Below are 19,564 nucleotides of genomic sequence, written 5' to 3'. Positions count from 1 at the left end.
TGTTAAAGGAGGAGAATTGGCGTTTTTCTAAACTAAATGCGCAAGTGATTTTAGGCCTACTCGCTGCGGTCTACATCGGCACTGGCAATTGGAATGAATTCGTTTTTTTTTATTAGTAGGCGGCCTATTTTCATTTGAAAAACATGTTCCATAGCCCCCATGCGTTACCGTCACACAAAGCATGTTAACGTAGTGCCTTGGATTTAGACAAGCGGCTACAACGCCTGTCTGATGAGTGGCGCTGCGAAGCGCAGTACAGTATATTCTCCACATGAGGGCGCCCCGGACACTGTTATGAAGGAACCACTAACTACAGTATGGGGATAAAAGGTGCCTGATCAGGTGACTAATCCAGGGGCCGTATCCACAAAACTCTCCCGAGTCTTATACTCTGGTGAGACGCTTTGTGGATACGGGCCAAAGGGTATTGAATATTATGAAAACACTCAGCCACAGGTTTTCAAAACCAGTACAACTTTATTAGAAGAAGGAATAAAAACTATAGATAGGGTTATGGTTTAGGCGCTGGTAGGGCTTGGTCTAGGCTGCATCTCAAATAGCACCCTATCCTCAATATAGTGCACTACTTTTGACCAGGGACCGTAGGGTAAAGTAGTGCACTATATAGGGAATGGCACCAATAGGGTTCTGGTCAAAAGTAGTGCACTGTAAAGGGGACAGGGTGCCGTTTGAGACGTACCCTTGGTATCTACACTACAGACTGGCTCTTCTTGTCCTTCCGTCTGTCATCCTCAGAGTAGCGACGGAAGGTCTCCCCTAGCAACGGCTCTAGTCCCTCAGCCGAGCGGGCACGCATGGCACACGCGATGACGCCAGACACCACCGCCGCCACCAGCACCACGGCGACGATCGCTATGGTGATGATCTCGGACAGGGTGTAGGGGCGAGCTGTGGGGTAAGAGAGCAAAGCAACAGTTTGATAAATAAAATAAAATAAAACATATATATATATATATATATATATATATAGGGGATTGGAAATGATGCATACAATTATATTGATGGAACCCACAATCTATCTGCAATATTAAAGCTGATCTACCCCCATAAATAATAACACAATTAACAGTTATCTACATTATGTAGACCCACACAGGGTGGATAGCCTGACCCTCCTCTCAGCTGGGAGTGTAGGCTTTTGCTCTAGCCCTGCACTAGAGTTATCAGTATTACAGTTAACTGTCAGACTACAGTTACGTCCCAAAAGGCCACTATTCCCTGGACTCTGGTTAAAAGTAGTGCACTATGTAGGGAATAGGGTGCTATTTGGAAGATGACCGTAGAGTTCAAAGGTCATACAGTATCTGTGGATGACTCACTGGGCGGTGTGACCTCGTAGGTGTATCCCAGGTTCTCTGTGTGTGTGTGTCTCACTGGGCCATGTGACCTCGTAGGTGTATCCCAAGTTCTCTGTGTGTGTGTGACTCACTAGGCCATGTGACCTCGTAGGTGTATCCCAAGTTCTGTGTGTGTGTGTGTGTGTGTGTGTGACTCACTGGGCCATGTGACCTCGTAGGTGTATCCCAGGTTCTCGGGGGCTGTGAGGAACATCTCAGCGTTGGTGACGGGGGGCCAGAAGGGAACCATGTTGAACTGTCTGTTGTGACCTATAGGAGCATTCTCCTCCGGGTACACTGCCTCACCTGGGGGACCACATGAACGTTAGGTTAGAGCTGACAGCTATAGGAGCATTCTCCTCCGGGTACACTGCCTCACCTGGGGGACCACATGAACGTTATGTTAGAGCTGACAGCTATAGGAGCGTTCTCCTCCGGGTACACTGCCTCACCTGGGGGACCACATGAACGTTATGTTAGAGCTGACAGCTATAGGAGCGTTCTCCTCCGGGTACACTGCCTCACCTGGGGGACCACATGAACGTTAGGTTAAAGCTGACAGCTATAGGAGCGTTCTCCTCCGGGTACACTGCCTCACCTGGGGGACCACATGAACGTTATGTTAAAGCTGACAGCTGTGTGTCTGCAGATGCTTTCCCATTGGTCTGTTTGAAATAATTGTTTGTGTTCTGTGATTGGTTGCAGGTGTGACATACTGTACCTGGGGCGTGTCGGCTCAGCCACTCATCAAAGATGGCATCAGTGAAGGTGTGGAGCAGGACAAAGATAGGGTCGTTGGGGGACAGGTGTGTCTGCCCTCCTGTCCCGTTGAGGAACAGGTGAGCCAAGTTATGGAGGCTGCGTACCACTGGGTCATAGCCACCCTGAGGGGCACTGTAGCCTGGAGGGAGGAGAGGAGAGGAGAGGAGAGGAGAGGAGAGGAGAGGAGAGGAGAGGAGAGGAGAGGAGAGGAGAGGAGAGAGAGGGGGAGGAGAGGAGAGGAGGAGGAGAGAGATGGGGAGAGGGAAGGAGGAGAAGGGGAGGAGAGAGAGGGAGGAGAGGAGGAGGAGAGAGGAGAGGAGAGGAGAGAGAGGGGGAGGAGAGGAGGAGATAGGGAGGAATAGGGAGGAGAGGAGAGGAGGAGGAGAGAGAGGGGGAGAGGGAGGGAGGAGAAGGGGAGGAGAGAGAGGAGGAGAGGAGAGGAGAGGAGAGAGAGGGGGAGAGGGAGGGAGGGAGGAGAAGGGGAGGAGAGGAGGAGGAGAGAGAGGGAGGAGAGAAGAGGAGGAGGAGAGAGAGGGGGAGAGGGAGGGAGGAGAAGGGGAGGAGAGGAGAAGGGGAGGAAAGAGAGGGAGGAGAGGAGGAGGAGAGAGAGGGGGAGGAGAGAGGGAGGGAGGAGAAGGGGAGGAGAGAGAGGGAGGAGAGGAGAGGAGGAGGAGAGAAAAATGTATGCACGCATAACTGTAAGTCGCTTTGGATAAAAGTGTCTGCTAAATGGGATCTATTATATCCTCACCCTCTACGGTGTTCCTGAAGCTCTCTGAAGAGGTGGAATAGTAAGGGGGGGTATCGAAGGTTTTGAGGTCCAGACAGGTCCACTACATCCTGGGGTTCAGGCAGCCTCTGCACCATGGGACGCGCCACGTTACCTGCTGGGTTCCTCCTGATGGGACTGGTCTCTGAATCTATAGGGTCATAGGTTAGGGGTTAGGGGTCACAGGTCTCTGAATCTATAGGGTCATAGGTTAGGGGTTAGGGGTCACAGGTATCTGAATCTATAGGGGTCATAGGTTAGGGGTTAGGGGTCACAGGTCTCTGAATCTATAGGGGTCATATGTTAGGGTTTAGGGGTCACAGGTATCTGAATCTGTAGGGGTCATAGGTTAGAGTTTAGGGGTCACACGTCTCTGAATCTATAGGGCACAGAGGGTTCACATGTCAAAAAGTATTGGTCTCTAAACTTAGGGATCACAGATCAACTGGTCAACGTCCACGTTTACTATGGATGCATCTCAAATGGCACCCTATTCCCTACATAGTGTTGACAAAAGTAGTGCACTATAAAGGGGCTCTGGTCTAAAGTAGTGCACTATAAAGGGGCTCTGGTCTAAAGTAGTGCACTATAAAGGGGGCTCTGGTCTAAAGTAGTGCACTATAAAGGGGCTCTGGTCTAAAGTAGTGCACTATAAATGGGCTCTGGTCTAAAGTAGTGCACTATAAAGGGGCTCTGGTCTAAAGTAGTGCACTATAAAATGGGAATAGGGTGTTTTTCCTTGGGCAAAGCCAAACTCCTTGGCTCTGTCTGAAAACGTAGCTTTAGCTAGCCGTTAAACCCTTTCCTTCATCAGTCCTCACCTCCCTCTCAAAGCTCACTGGAGGAGGGGCTCGAAGGTGAAGGACCTTGATTGGATCCTTTCCTCCAATGAGCTTTGAGAGGGAGGCAAGGAATGGAGGAATCAAATCAAGGATTACAAAGACGTTTTCAGAGTTTTCCCCTGGTTAGGTCATGTGGTCACAGGTCAGGAAAATCTCTCTCTCTCTCTCTCTCTCTCTCTCTCTCTCTCTCTCTCTCTCTCTCTCTCTCTCTCTCTCTCTCTCTCTCTCCTCTCTCTCTCTCTCTCTCTTCTCTCTCTCTCTCTCTCCTCTCTCTCTCTCTCTCTCTCTCTCTCTCTCTCTCTCTCTCTCTCTCATAGGCCTTATGTGGGTTACAAGCGGATGAAATGATAACATGATCTCTTTCTTCTGTCTCATTAAGAAAGAAGGAAAAACCTGATCCAGGGGCATTCGATAGAGCCAGGTTCATATTCCTCTCACCCCCTCTGTTACATTTATGAGGACCCATGCCTAGGGGGGACAGAGGTGCTGCCGGCAGACAGGACCATGTCAATCTATGTCAATCTAAATGTGTGCCTGTCTGTGTTAGAGGCAGTCCAACACACCGGATTCTACTAATCCCCCTTGATTTTAGGCCAGTATAGCTGAATCAGGTCTGTTAGAGCTGGAGCTGGTCTGCCATACTAGTCTGGATATGTCCAGTAGCTTTCCAGGACCCAGACCCAGGGTTCTCTTTCCCTCCCAGCCGCCTCCTCCTCCAACTACCCGGTCAGCGGGCGAGAGAGGGCCGGTATCGACCGGGTCTTCCGCCAAGGTATCCAGATAACTCCCCACAGACATCACATCAAAAAAAAAACGTCACTCCCGTAGCGCAGACTGGACACGCTGCTTGGCCGGGATGCGTCCTGGCTCTCGGCCAGGCTACTCTCCCCCGGCTAGCCACCGCTGCCGTCCCCGACCCCCTGCTCCACCTCCAGGGCGCAGCGCGTCGCCTCGATGCCGTCGTTGATCGATAGGAGCTGCCGCATCAGACGGACGTCCATGCCCTGCAGGTGTGACTGTGTTGTTGGGAGAGAACGGGACAAACAGGAGTTAGGGCAGGTGTGACTGTGTTGGGAGAGAACGGGACAAACAGGAGTTAGGGCAGGTGTGACTGTGTTGTTGAGAGAGAACGGGACAAACAGGAGTTAGGGCAGGTGTGACTGTGTTGTTGAGAGAGAACGGGACAAACAGGAGTTAGGGCAGGTGTGACTGTGTTGGGAGAGAACGGGACAAACAGGAGTTAGGGCAGGTGTGACTGTGTTGGGAGAGAACGGGACAAACAGGAGTTAGGGCAGGTGTGACTGTGTTGGGAGAGAACGGGACAAACAGGAGTTAGGGCAGGTGTGACTGTGTTGGGAGAGAACGGGACAAACAGGAGTTAGGGCAGGTGTGACTGTGTTGGGAGAGAACGGGACAAACAGGAGTTAGGGCAGGTGTGACTGTGTTGTTGAGAGAGAACGGGACAAACAGGAGTTAGGGCAGGTGTGACTGTGTTGTTGAGAGAGAACGGGACAAACAGGAGTTAGGGCAGGTGTGACTGTGTTGGGAGAGAACGGGACAAACAGGAGTTAGGGCAGGTGTGACTGTGTTGGGAGAGAACGGGACAAACAGGAGTTAGGGCAGGTGTGACTGTGTTGGGAGAGAACGGGACAAACAGGAGTTAGGGCAGGTGTGACTGTGTTGGGAGAGAACGGGACAAACAGGAGTTAGGGCAGGTGTGACTGTGTTGGGAGAGAACGGGACAAACAGGAGTTAGGGCAGGTGTGACTGTGTTGTTGAGAGAGAACGGGACAAACAGGAGTTAGGGCAGGTGTGACTGTGTTGGGAGAGAACGGGACAAACAGGAGTTAGGGCAGGTGTGACTGTGTTGGGAGAGAACGGGACAAACAGGAGTTAGGGCAGGTGTGACTGTGTTGGGAGAGAACGGGACAAACAGGAGTTAGGGCAGGTGTGACTGTGTTGGGAGAGAACGGGACAAACAGGAGTTAGGGCAGGTGTGACTGTGTTGGGAGAGAACGGGACAAACAGGAGTTAGGGCAGGTGTGACTGTGTTGTTGAGAGAGAACGGGACAAACAGGAGTTAGGGCAGGTGTGACTGTGTTGGGAGAGAACGGGACAAACAGGAGTTAGGGCAGGTGTGACTGTGTTGGGAGAGAACAGGACAAACAGGAGTTAGGGCAGGTGTGACTGTGTTGGGAGAGAACGGGACAAACAGAAGTTAGGGCAGGTGTGACTGTGTTGGGAGAGAACAGGACAAACAGGAGTTAGGGAAGGTGTGACTGTGTTGGGAGAGAATGGGACAAACAGGAGTTAGGGCAGGTGTGACTGTGTTGGGAGAGAACAGGACAAACAGGAGTTAGGGCAGGTGTGACTGTGTTGGGAGAGAACAGGACAAACAGGAGTTAGGGCAGGTGTGACTGTGTTGGGAGAGAACGGGACAAACAGAAGTTAGGGCAGGTGTGACTGTGTTGGGAGAGAACGGGACAAACAGGAGTTAGGGCAGGTGTGACTGTGTTGTTGAGAGAGAACGGGACAAACAGGAGTTAGGGCAGGTGTGACTGTGTTGGGAGAGAACGGGACAAACAGGAGTTAGGGCAGGTGTGACTGTGTTGTTGGGAGAGAACGGGACAAACAGGAGTTAGGGCAGGTGTGACTGTGTTGGGAGAGAACGGGACAAACAGAAGTTAGGGCAGGTGTGACTGTGTTGGGAGAGAACGGGACAAACAGGAGTTAGGGCAGGTGTGACTGTGTTGTTGAGAGAGAACGGGACAAACAGGAGTTAGGGCAGGTGTGACTGTGTTGGGAGAGAACGGGACAAACAGGAGTTAGGGCAGGTGTGACTGTGTTGGGAGAGAGAACAGGACAAACAGGAGTTAGGGCAGGTGTGACTGTGTTGGGAGAGAACAGGACAAACAGGAGTTAGGGCAGGTGTGACTGTGTTGTTGAGAGAGAACAGGACAAACAGGAGTTAGGGCAGGTGTGACTGTGTTGGGAGAGAACAGGACAAACAGGAGTTAGGGCAGGTGTGACTGTGTTGGGAGAGAACGGGACAAACAGGAGTTAGGGCAGGTGTGACTGTGTTGTTGGGAGAGAACAGGACAAACAGGCGTTAGGGCAGGTGTGACTGTGTTGTTGAGAGAGAACAGGACAAACAGGAGTTAGGGCAGGTGTGAACTTGAACGAGAACAGATTTTGATACCTGCTTTTCCTCCCCTCCCACTTATTCCATTCCAATGCCCTCATGAGATATTCTATTCACTGATTTTCTCTCTCTCGTTAAACATGTGGGTAAACTGTATTATAGCCTATTAATGTAACCTCTGAATAATATTTAAGTATTTCAAATAATCCACTTATGAGGACAGTATTTAACATATTTAAAACCAACTGTCCTCATTTTAGTTTGTTGTTCCTATGATAATAAAGCCTGTAAAGCATCTACAGGACTTGGATAAACACTCTACAGGACTTGGATAAACACTCTACAGGACTTGGATAAACACTCTACAGGACTTGGATAAACACTCTACAGGACTTGGTTAGACACTCTACAGGACTTGGATAAACACTCTACAGGACTTGGATAAACACTCTACAGGACTTGGATAAACACTCTACAGGACTTGGATATACACTCTACAGGACTTGGATAAACACTCTACAGGACTTGGATAAACACTCTACAGGACTTGGATAAACACTCTACAGGACTTGGATAAACACTCTACAGGACTTGGATAAACACTCTACAGGACTTGGATAGACACTCTACAGGACTTGGATAAACACTCTACAGGACTTGGATAAACACTCTACAGGACTTGGATATACACTCTACAGGACTTGGATAAACACTCTACAGGACTTGGATAAACACTCTACAGGACTTGGATAAACACTCTACAGGACTTGGATAGACACTCTACAGGACTTGGATAAACACTCTACAGGACTTGGATAAACACTCTACAGGACTTGGATAAACACTCTACAGGACTTGGATAAACACTCTACAGGACTTGGATAGACACTCTACAGGACTTGGATAAACACTCTACAGGACTTGGATATACACTCTACAGGACTTGGATATACACTCTACAGGACTTGGATATACACTCTACAGGACTTGGATAAACACTCTACAGGACTTGGATATACACTCTACAGGACTTGGATAGACACTCTACAGGACTTGGATATACACTCTACAGGACTTGGATAAACACTCTACAGGACTTGGATAAACACTCTACAGGACTTGGATAAACACTCTACAGGACTTGGATATACACTCTACAGGACTTGGATAAACACTCTACAGGACTTGGATAAACACTCTACAGGACTTGGATATACACTCTACAGGACTTGGCTAGACACTCTACAGGACTTGGATAAACACTCTACAGGACTTGGATAAACACTCTACAGGACTTGGATAAACACTCTACAGGACTTGGATATACACTCTACAGGACTTGGATATACACTCTACAGGACTTGGATATACACTCTACAGGACTTGGATATACACTCTACAGGACTTGGATAAACACTCTACAGGACTTGGATATACACTCTACAGGACTTGGATAGACACTCTACAGGACTTGGATATACACTCTACAGGACTTGGATAGACACTCTACAGGACTTGGATAAACACTCTACAGGACTTGGATATACACTCTACAGGACTTGGATAGACACTCTACAGGACTTGGATAAACACTCTACAGGACTTGGATAAACACTCTACAGGACTTGGATATACACTCTACAGGACTTGGATAAACACTCTACAGGACTTGGATAAACACTCTACAGGACTTGGATATACACTCTACAGGACTTGGATAGACACTCTACAGGACTTGGATAAACACTCTACAGGACTTGGATAAACACTCTACAGGACTTGGATAAACACTCTACAGGACTTGGATAAACACTCTACAGGACTTGGATAAACACTCTACAGGACTTGGATAAACACTCTACAGGACTTGGATAAACACTCTACAGGACTTGGATAAACACTCTACAGGACTTGGATAAACACTCTACAGGACTTGGATAAACACTCTACAGGACTTGGATAAACACTCTACAGGACTTGGATATACACTCTACAGGACTTGGATAAACACTCTACAGGACTTGGATAAACACTCTACAGGACTTGGATATACACTCTACAGGACTTGGCTAGACACTCTACAGGACTTGGATAAACACTCTACAGGACTTGGATAAACACTCTACAGGACTTGGATAAACACTCTACAGGACTTGGATAAACACTCTACAGGACTTGGTTAGACACTATACAGGACTTGGATAAACACTCTACAGGACTTGGATAGACACTCTACAGGACTTGGATAAACACTCTACAGGACTTGGATAAACACTCTACAGGACTTGGTTAGACACTATACAGGACTTGGATAAACACTCTACAGGACTTGGATAAACACTCTACAGGACTTGGTTAGACACTATACAGGACTTGGATAAACACTCTACAGGACTTGGATATACACTCTACAGGACTTGGATAAACACTCTACAGGACTTGGATAAACACTCTACAGGACTTGGATAAACACTCTACAGGACTTGGATAAACACTCTACAGGACTTGGATAAACACTCTACAGGACTTGGTTAGACACTATACAGGACTTGGATAAACACTCTACAGGACTTGGATAAACACTCTACAGGACTTGGATATACACTCTACAGGACTTGGATATACACTCTACAGGACTTGGTTAGACACTCTACAGGACTTGGATAAACACTCTACAGGACTTGGATAAACACTCTACAGGACTTGGATATACACTCTACAGGACTTGGATAAACACTCTACAGGACTTGGATAAACACTCTACAGGACTTGGATATACACTCTACAGGACTTGGATATACACTCTACAGGACTTGGTTAGACACTCTACAGGACTTGGATAAACACTCTACAGGACTTGGATAAACACTCTACAGGACTTGGATAAACACTCTACAGGACTTGGATAAACACTCTACAGGACTTGGATAAACACTCTACAGGACTTGGATAAACACTCTACAGGACTTGGATAAACACTCTACAGGACTTGGATAAACACTCTACAGGACTTGGATATACACTCTACAGGACTTGGATAAACACTATACAGGACTTGGATAAACACTCTACAGGACTTGGATAAACACTCTACAGGACTTGGATATACACTCTACAGGACTTGGATAAACACTATACAGGACTTGGATAAACACTCTACAGGACTTGGATAAACACTCTACAGGACTTGGATAAACACTCTACAGGACTTGGATAAACACTCTACAGGACTTGGATATACACTCTACAGGACTTGGATAAACACTCTACAGGACTTGGATAAACACTCTACAGGACTTGGATAAACACTCTACAGGACTTGGATAAACACTCTACAGGACTTGGATAGACACTCTACAGGACTTGGATAAACACTCTACAGGACTTGGATAAACACTCTACAGGACTTGGATATACACTCTACAGGACTTGGCTAGACACTCTACAGGACTTGGATAAACACTCTACAGGACTTGGATAAACACTCTACAGGACTTGGATAAACACTCTACAGGACTTGGATAAACACTCTACAGGACTTGGTTAGACACTATACAGGACTTGGATAAACACTCTACAGGACTTGGATAGACACTCTACAGGACTTGGATAAACACTCTACAGGACTTGGATAAACACTCTACAGGACTTGGTTAGACACTATACAGGACTTGGATAAACACTCTACAGGACTTGGATAAACACTCTACAGGACTTGGTTAGACACTATACAGGACTTGGATAAACACTCTACAGGACTTGGATATACACTCTACAGGACTTGGATAAACACTCTACAGGACTTGGATAAACACTCTACAGGACTTGGATAAACACTCTACAGGACTTGGATAAACACTCTACAGGACTTGGATAAACACTCTACAGGACTTGGTTAGACACTATACAGGACTTGGATAAACACTCTACAGGACTTGGATAAACACTCTACAGGACTTGGATATACACTCTACAGGACTTGGATATACACTCTACAGGACTTGGTTAGACACTCTACAGGACTTGGATAAACACTCTACAGGACTTGGATAAACACTCTACAGGACTTGGATATACACTCTACAGGACTTGGATAAACACTCTACAGGACTTGGATAAACACTCTACAGGACTTGGATATACACTCTACAGGACTTGGATATACACTCTACAGGACTTGGTTAGACACTCTACAGGACTTGGATAAACACTCTACAGGACTTGGATAAACACTCTACAGGACTTGGATAAACACTCTACAGGACTTGGATAAACACTCTACAGGACTTGGATAAACACTCTACAGGACTTGGATAAACACTCTACAGGACTTGGATAAACACTCTACAGGACTTGGATAAACACTCTACAGGACTTGGATATACACTCTACAGGACTTGGATAAACACTATACAGGACTTGGATAAACACTCTACAGGACTTGGATAAACACTCTACAGGACTTGGATATACACTCTACAGGACTTGGATAAACACTATACAGGACTTGGATAAACACTCTACAGGACTTGGATAAACACTCTACAGGACTTGGATAAACACTCTACAGGACTTGGATAAACACTCTACAGGACTTGGATATACACTCTACAGGACTTGGATAAACACTCTACAGGACTTGGATAAACACTCTACAGGACTTGGATAAACACTCTACAGGACTTGGATAAACACTCTACAGGACTTGGATAAACACTCTACAGGACTTGGATAGACACTCTACAGGACTTGGATAAACACTCTACAGGACTTGGATAAACACTCTACAGGACTTGGATATACACTCTACAGGACTTGGATAAACACTCTACAGGACTTGGATAAACACTCTACAGGACTTGGATAAACACTCTACAGGACTTGGATAGACACTCTACAGGACTTGGATAAACACTCTACAGGACTTGGATAAACACTCTACAGGACTTGGATAAACACTCTACAGGACTTGGATAAACACTCTACAGGACTTGGATAGACACTCTACAGGACTTGGATAAACACTCTACAGGACTTGGATATACACTCTACAGGACTTGGATATACACTCTACAGGACTTGGATATACACTCTACAGGACTTGGATAAACACTCTACAGGACTTGGATATACACTCTACAGGACTTGGATAGACACTCTACAGGACTTGGATATACACTCTACAGGACTTGGATAAACACTCTACAGGACTTGGATAAACACTCTACAGGACTTGGATAAACACTCTACAGGACTTGGATATACACTCTACAGGACTTGGATAAACACTCTACAGGACTTGGATAAACACTCTACAGGACTTGGATATACACTCTACAGGACTTGGCTAGACACTCTACAGGACTTGGATAAACACTCTACAGGACTTGGATATACACTCTACAGGACTTGGATATACACTCTACAGGACTTGGATAAACACTCTACAGGACTTGGTTAGACACTATACAGGACTTGGATAAACACTCTACAGGACTTGGATAGACACTCTACAGGACTTGGCTAGACACTCTACAGGACTTGGATAAACACTCTACAGGACTTGGATATACACTCTACAGGACTTGGCTAGACACTCTACAGGACTTGGATAAACACTCTACAGGACTTGGATAAACACTCTACAGGACTTGGATAAACACTCTACAGGACTTGGATAAACACTCTACAGGACTTGGATAAACACTCTACAGGACTTGGATAAACACTCTACAGGACTTGGATAGACACTCTACAGGACTTGGATAAACACTCTACAGGACTTGGATAAACACTCTACAGGACTTGGTTAGACACTATACAGGACTTGGATAAACACTCTACAGGACTTGGATAGACACTCTACAGGACTTGGATAAACACTCTACAGGACTTGGATAAACACTCTACAGGACTTGGTTAGACACTATACAGGACTTGGATAAACACTCTACAGGACTTGGATAAACACTCTACAGGACTTGGTTAGACACTATACAGGACTTGGATAAACACTCTACAGGACTTGGATATACACTCTACAGGACTTGGATAAACACTCTACAGGACTTGGATAAACACTCTACAGGACTTGGATAAACACTCTACAGGACTTGGATAAACACTCTACAGGACTTGGATAAACACTCTACAGGACTTGGTTAGACACTATACAGGACTTGGATAAACACTCTACAGGACTTGGATAAACACTCTACAGGACTTGGATATACACTCTACAGGACTTGGATATACACTCTACAGGACTTGGTTAGACACTCTACAGGACTTGGATAAACACTCTACAGGACTTGGATAAACACTCTACAGGACTTGGATATACACTCTACAGGACTTGGATAAACACTCTACAGGACTTGGATAAACACTCTACAGGACTTGGATATACACTCTACAGGACTTGGATATACACTCTACAGGACTTGGTTAGACACTCTACAGGACTTGGATAAACACTCTACAGGACTTGGATAAACACTCTACAGGACTTGGATAAACACTCTACAGGACTTGGATAAACACTCTACAGGACTTGGATAAACACTCTACAGGACTTGGATAAACACTCTACAGGACTTGGATAAACACTCTACAGGACTTGGATAAACACTCTACAGGACTTGGATATACACTCTACAGGACTTGGATAAACACTATACAGGACTTGGATAAACACTCTACAGGACTTGGATAAACACTCTACAGGACTTGGATATACACTCTACAGGACTTGGATAAACACTATACAGGACTTGGATAAACACTCTACAGGACTTGGATAAACACTCTACAGGACTTGGATAAACACTCTACAGGACTTGGATAAACACTCTACAGGACTTGGATATACACTCTACAGGACTTGGATAAACACTATACAGGACTTGGATAAACACTCTACAGGACTTGGATAAACACTCTACAGGACTTGGATATACACTCTACAGGACTTGGATAAACACTCTACAGGACTTGGATAAACACTCTACAGGACTTGGATAAACACTCTACAGGACTTGGATAAACACTTAGACACAATAAAGGTTAAATAAAATACGAACCATTTCTTGTCTTAGGACTTGCATCTTGCTCTGCGGACTCATCTTGTAGGACATGTCTTTCACATGGCCAGGCGAGTCCCACTTGTCTCCACCATCTGTATTCTCTTTCATGATCCGTCCATCCATGGCAAAAGGAATCTTCCGACCCATCTTTCTCTCCATCTCTCTCAGATCCGTTCCGATGTTAATATCCATTACATAGGAAATACACACTCTTCACCTAATAATAGTAAATGGTAACATTATTTAATGTCATAGTCTACAGTAGGCTATTATGCAAATGTGTACTTCTGCTGCGAGCCGTGCTTAATAACCCGCCAGAGACCTGTCTGCAACAACAGACAAGAGCCATAACCTTACCATTCGATTTCCCTCTCGACGTCATCTGGCGTTAACATACTTTTGAAAGTTTATCAGGGGCGGCAGGTAGCTTAGTGGTTAAGAGCATAGTGCCAGTAACCGAAAGGTCGCTGGTTCTAATCCCCGAGCCGACTAGGTGAGAAATCTGTCGATGTGCCCTTGAGCAAGGCACTTAACCCTAATTGCTCCTGTAAGTCGCTCTGGATAAGAGCGTCTGCTAAATGACAAAAAAAAAAACATTAAGATAATGCATACACACATTAAATGCGGAAGAGGAGGTGATACGTTTCTATATTAGAAATTACAGACTGCCAGTGCCAACCATAGGAAGTCAAGTTACGTCATTCCGCCAGCCAGCCCTCTAACCGTGGGAACGAAGCACAAAGCTGGAGGGGTGAGTGTTCAACTGGGGGTGAACACGTGACTGACTTGCCTTTAGAGGCGAGTTACCCCGCCTGACACCATTGCGCTTAAACAAGGTGTCATATTATACATTCTAGTACGTTTTTATACCTTTCATATCAAATCAATATACACAATAATTATCATATTAATAATAAACATAATTGAATATTAGGCAAAACTCGACTTCCCCAATGACATCGCGCCAATCAATAACAGTGCGCACCTGTGGCGGTGGACGCTCTTTGGCCGAAAAATAGAGATAGATAGAGGACTCATCTTTGTATCTGTGCCTCTATAGCATCTGCGACAGCATGGGCAACGCCATTGAGGCTATCTCTATTTCAAAGTAGTCCATTTCCTTATTCATGATTGGCTGATCCCTCCTTATGACCCGGTTAGACATGACTCCACAGGGTCACCAGGAGGAATCAGCTAATGAAGTTGGAAGTCCCACCCAGTTGATTACGTTAAAATGGTGGAAGCCCTCAATGGCGCTGTCCATGCTATAACGGCCTTTTGGCCACTAGAGGCCTCTATTACTCTCTATGGGCCAAGCAAACGGCTGATCAGAACCAGGAAATAACCATGAGTTTGAAATGTTTGTTAGACCGAGCTAAACAACGACAAAACACGAGTAACTTGCGAACACATGTTAGTAACAAGGATGCGTTTTTTTTTTGGTTTTCTACTGAGTTGTAGAATGTGTAAACTGTAACAATGCAGAAGAACGCTAAAAACATAAACGCACCTTGGACTGTCACAGTAGATCTATTGTTGCCTAGATGTAGGTCTAAATAGCGATGTTACATAGTAGCCTATCAAGAACACAAACAGATAAATCGGAAAAGACAGGTTATATTAAGACGGGAATGTTTTAGTCCATGAATGGGGTTGTTAAAGGAGGAGAATTGGCGTTTTTCTAAACTAAATGCGCAAGTGATTTTAGGCCTACTCGCTGCGGTCTACATCGGCACTGGCAATTGGAATGTATTCGTTTTTTTTATTAGTAGGCGGCCTATTTTCATTTGAAAAACATGTTCCATAGCCCCCATGCGTTACCGTCACACAAAGCATGTTAATGTAGTGCCTTGGATGTAGACGAGTGGCGCCGCGAAGCGCAGTACAGTATATTCTCCACATGAGGGCGCCCCGGACACTGTTATGAAGGAACCACTAACTACAGTATGGGGATAAAAGGTGCCTGATCAGGTGACTAATCCAGGGCCCGTATCCACAAAACTCTCCGAGTCTTATACTCTGGTGAGACGCTTTGTGGATACGGGCCAAAGGGTATTGAATATTATGAAAACACTCAGCCACAAGTTTTCAAAATCAGTACAACTTTATTAGAAGAAGGAATAAAAACTATAGATAGGGTTATGGTTTAGGTGCTGGTAGGGCTTGGTCTAGGCTGCATCTCAAATAGCACCCTATCCTCAATATAGTGCACTACTTTTGACCAGGGACCGTAGGGTAAAGTAGTGCACTATATAGGGAATGGCACCAATAGGGTTCTGGTCAAAAGTAGTGCACTGTAAAGGGGACAGGGTGCCGTTTGAGACGTACCCTTGGTATCTACACTACAGACTGGCTCTTGTCCTTCCGTCTGTCATCCTCAGAGTAGCGACGGAAGGTCTCCCCTAGCAACGGCTCTAGTCCCTCGGCCGAGCGGGCACGCATGGCACACGCGATGACGCCAGACACCACCGCCGCCACCAGCACCACGGCGACGATCGCTATGGTGATGATCTCGGACAGGGTGTAGGGACGAGCTGTGGGGTAAGAGAGCAAAGCAACAGTTTGATAAATAAAATAAAATAAAACATATATATATATATATATATATATATAGGGGATTGGAAATGATGCATACAATTATATTGATGGAACCCACAATCTATCTGCAATATTAAAGCTGATCTACCCCCATAAATAATAACACAATTAACAGTTATCTACATTATGTAGACCCACACAGGGTGGATAGCCTGACCCTCCTCTCAGCTGGGAGTGTAGGCTTTTGCTCTAGCCCTGCACTAGAGTTATCAGTATTACAGTTAACTGTCAGACTACAGTTACGTCCCAAAAGGCCACTATTCCCTGGACTCTGGTTAAAAGTAGCGCACTATGTAGGGAATAGGGTGCTATTTGGAAGATGACCGTAGAGTTCAAAGGTCATACAGTATCTGTGGATGACTCACTGGGCGGTGTGACCTCGTAGGTGTATCCCAGGTTCTGTGTGTGTGTGTGACTCACTGGGCCATGTGACCTCGTAGGTGTATCCCAGGTTCTCGGGGGCTGTGAGGAACATCTCAGCGTTGGTGACGGGGGGCCAGAAGGGAACCATGTTGAACTGTCTGTTGTGACCTATAGGAGCGTTCTCCTCCGGGTACACCGCCTCACCTGGGGGACCACATGAACGTTATGTTAAAGCTGACAGCTATAGGAGCATTCTCCTCCGGGTACACTGCCTCACCTGGGGGACCACATGAACGTTATGTTAAAGCTGACAGCTATAGGAGCATTCTCCTCCGGGTACACTGCCTCACCTGGGGGACCACATTAACGTTATGTTAGAGCTGACAGCTGTGTGTCTGCAGATGCTTTCCCATTGGTCTGTTTGAATTAATTGTTTGTGTTCTGTGATTGGTTGCAGGTGTGACATACTGTACCTGGGGCGTGTCGGCTCAGCCACTCATCAAAGATGGCATCAGTGAAGGTGTGGAGCAGGACAAAGATAGGGTCGTTGGGGGACAGGTGTGTCTGCCCTCCTGTCCCGTTGAGGAACAGGTGAGCCAAGTTATGGAGGCTGCGTACCACTGGGTCATAGCCACCCTGAGGGGCACTGTAGCCTGGAGGGAGGAGAGGAGAGGAGAGGAGAGAGAGGGGGAGGAGCAGAGAGAGAGGGGGAGGAGAGGAGAGGAGGAGGAGAGAGATGGGGAGAGGGAAGGAGGAGAAGGGGAGGAGAGAGAGGGAGGAGAGGAGGAGGAGAGAGAGGAGAGGAGAGGAGAGAGAGGGGGAGGAGAGGAGAGAGAGGGTGAGGAGAGGAGAGGAGGAGGAGGAGAGGAGAGGAGAGGAGAGAGAGGGGGAGGAGCGGAGAGGAGGGGGAGGAGAGGAGAGGAGGAGGAGAGAGATGGGGAGGAGAAGGGGAGGAGAGAGAGGGAGGAGAGGAGGAGGAGAGAGAGGGGGAGGTGAAGGGGAGGAGAGAGAGGGAGGAGAGGAGGAGGAGAGAGAGGGAGGAGAGGAGAGGAGGAGGAGAGAGAGGGGGAGAGGGAGGGAGGAGAAGGGGAGGAGAGGAGAAGGGTAGGAAAGAGAGGGAGGAGAGGAGGAGGAGAGAGAGGGGGAGGAGAGAGGGAGGAGAGGAGAGGAGGAGGAGAGAGAGGGGGAGGAGAGAGGGAGGGAGGAGAAGGGGAGGAGAGAGAGGGAGGAGAGGAGAGGAGGAGGAGAGAAAAATGTATGCACGCATAACTGTAAGTCGCTTTGGATAAAAGTGTCTGCTAAATGGGATCTATTATATCCTCACCCTCTACGGTGTTCCTGAAGCTCTCTGAAGAGGTGGAATAGTAAGGGGGGGTATCGAAGGTTTTGAGGTCCAGACAGTCCACTACATCCTGGGGTTCAGGCAGCCTCTGCACCATGGGACGCGCCACGTTACCTGCTGGGTTCCTCCTGATGGGACTGGTCTCTGAATCTATAGGGTCATAGGTTAGGGGTTAGGGGTCACAGGTCTCTGAATCTATAGGGGTCATAGGTTAGGGGTTAGGGGTCACAGGTATCTGAATCTATAGGGGTCATAGGTTAGGGGTTAGGGGTCAGAGGTATCTGAATCTATAGGGGTCATAGGTTAGGATTTAGGGGTCACAGGTCTCTGAATCTATAGGGGTCATAGGTTAGGGTTTAGGGGTCACAGGTATCTGAATCTATAGGGGTCATAGGTTAGGGTTTAGGGGTCACACGTCTCTGAATCTTGAGGGTTCACAGATCACAGATCAACTGGTCAATGTCCACGTTTACTATGGATGAATCTCAAATGGCACCCTATTCCCTACATAGTGTTGACAAAAGTAGTGCACTATAAAGGGGCTCTGGTCTAAAGTAGTGCACTATAAAGGGGTTCTGGTCTAAAGTAGTGCACTATAAAGGGGTTCTGGTCTAAAGTAGTGCACTATAAAGGGGTTCTGGTCTAAAGTAGTGCACTATAAAGGGGCTCTGGTCTAAAGTAGTGCACTATAAAGGGGCTCTGGTCTAAAGTAGTGCACTATAAAGGGGTTCTGGTCTAAAGTAGTGCACTATAAAGGGGTTCTGGTCTAAAGTAGTGCACTATAAAGGGGCTCTGGTCTAAAGTAGTGCACTATAAAGGGGTTCTGGTCTAAAGTAGTGCACTATAAAGGGGTTCTGGTCTAAAGTAGTGCACTATAAAGGGGCTCTGGTCTAAAGTAGTGCACTATAAAGGGGTTCTGGTCTAAAGTAGTGCACTATAAAGGGGCTCTGGTCTAAAGTAGTGCACTATAAAGGGGTTCTGGTCTAAAGTAGTGCACTATAAAGGGGCTCTGGTCTAAAGTAGTGCACTATAAAGGGGCTCTGGTCTAAAGTAGTGCACTATAAAGGGAATAGTGTGTTTTTCCTTGGGCAAAGCCAAACTCCTTGGCTCTGTCTGAAAACGTAGCTTTAGCTAGCTGTTAAACCCTTTCCTTCATCAGTCCTCACCTCCCTCTCAAAGCTCACTGGAGGAGGGGCTCGAAGGGGAGGGGCTCGATGTGGTCACAGGTCAGGAAAATCTCTCTCTCTCTCTCTCTCTCTCTCTCTCTCTCTCTCTCTCTCTCTCTCTCTCTCTCTCTCTCTCT

The 19,564-nt window shown here is 46.7% G+C and overlaps 1 protein-coding gene and 1 pseudogene across 2 annotated transcripts; both read right to left on the bottom strand.

Moving 5' to 3' along the window:
- Window positions 1-709: 709 nt before the first annotated feature.
- LOC311126044 (5,6-dihydroxyindole-2-carboxylic acid oxidase-like) lies at window positions 710-14,081 on the bottom strand (annotated as a pseudogene). The gene is made up of 6 exons: window positions 13,956-14,081; window positions 4,633-4,747; window positions 2,872-3,040; window positions 2,071-2,259; window positions 1,518-1,655; window positions 710-909 (listed from the first exon to the last, which is right to left on the bottom strand). The product of its transcript is annotated as a 5,6-dihydroxyindole-2-carboxylic acid oxidase-like (transcript).
- Window positions 14,082-16,295: 2,214 nt separating this feature from the next.
- On the bottom strand, window positions 16,296-18,411 carry LOC311126045 (5,6-dihydroxyindole-2-carboxylic acid oxidase-like; the record flags this gene model as incomplete). The annotated part of the gene is made up of 4 exons (XM_084200071.1): window positions 16,296-16,492; window positions 16,977-17,123; window positions 17,393-17,572; window positions 18,244-18,411. Coding segments are annotated over 4 exons (692 nt in total), but the record flags the coding sequence as incomplete, so codon positions are not given.
- Window positions 18,412-19,564: the final 1,153 nt, after the last annotated feature.

This window comes from Coregonus lavaretus (genome assembly GCF_964263955.1).
Source record: "Coregonus lavaretus genome assembly, contig: HAP1_SCAFFOLD_7152, whole genome shotgun sequence".
NCBI classification, from domain to species: domain Eukaryota; kingdom Metazoa; phylum Chordata; class Actinopteri; order Salmoniformes; family Salmonidae; genus Coregonus; species Coregonus lavaretus.
The sequence above is the reverse complement of the archived record's forward strand: the minus strand, read 5'-3'. Positions and strand labels throughout refer to the sequence as shown.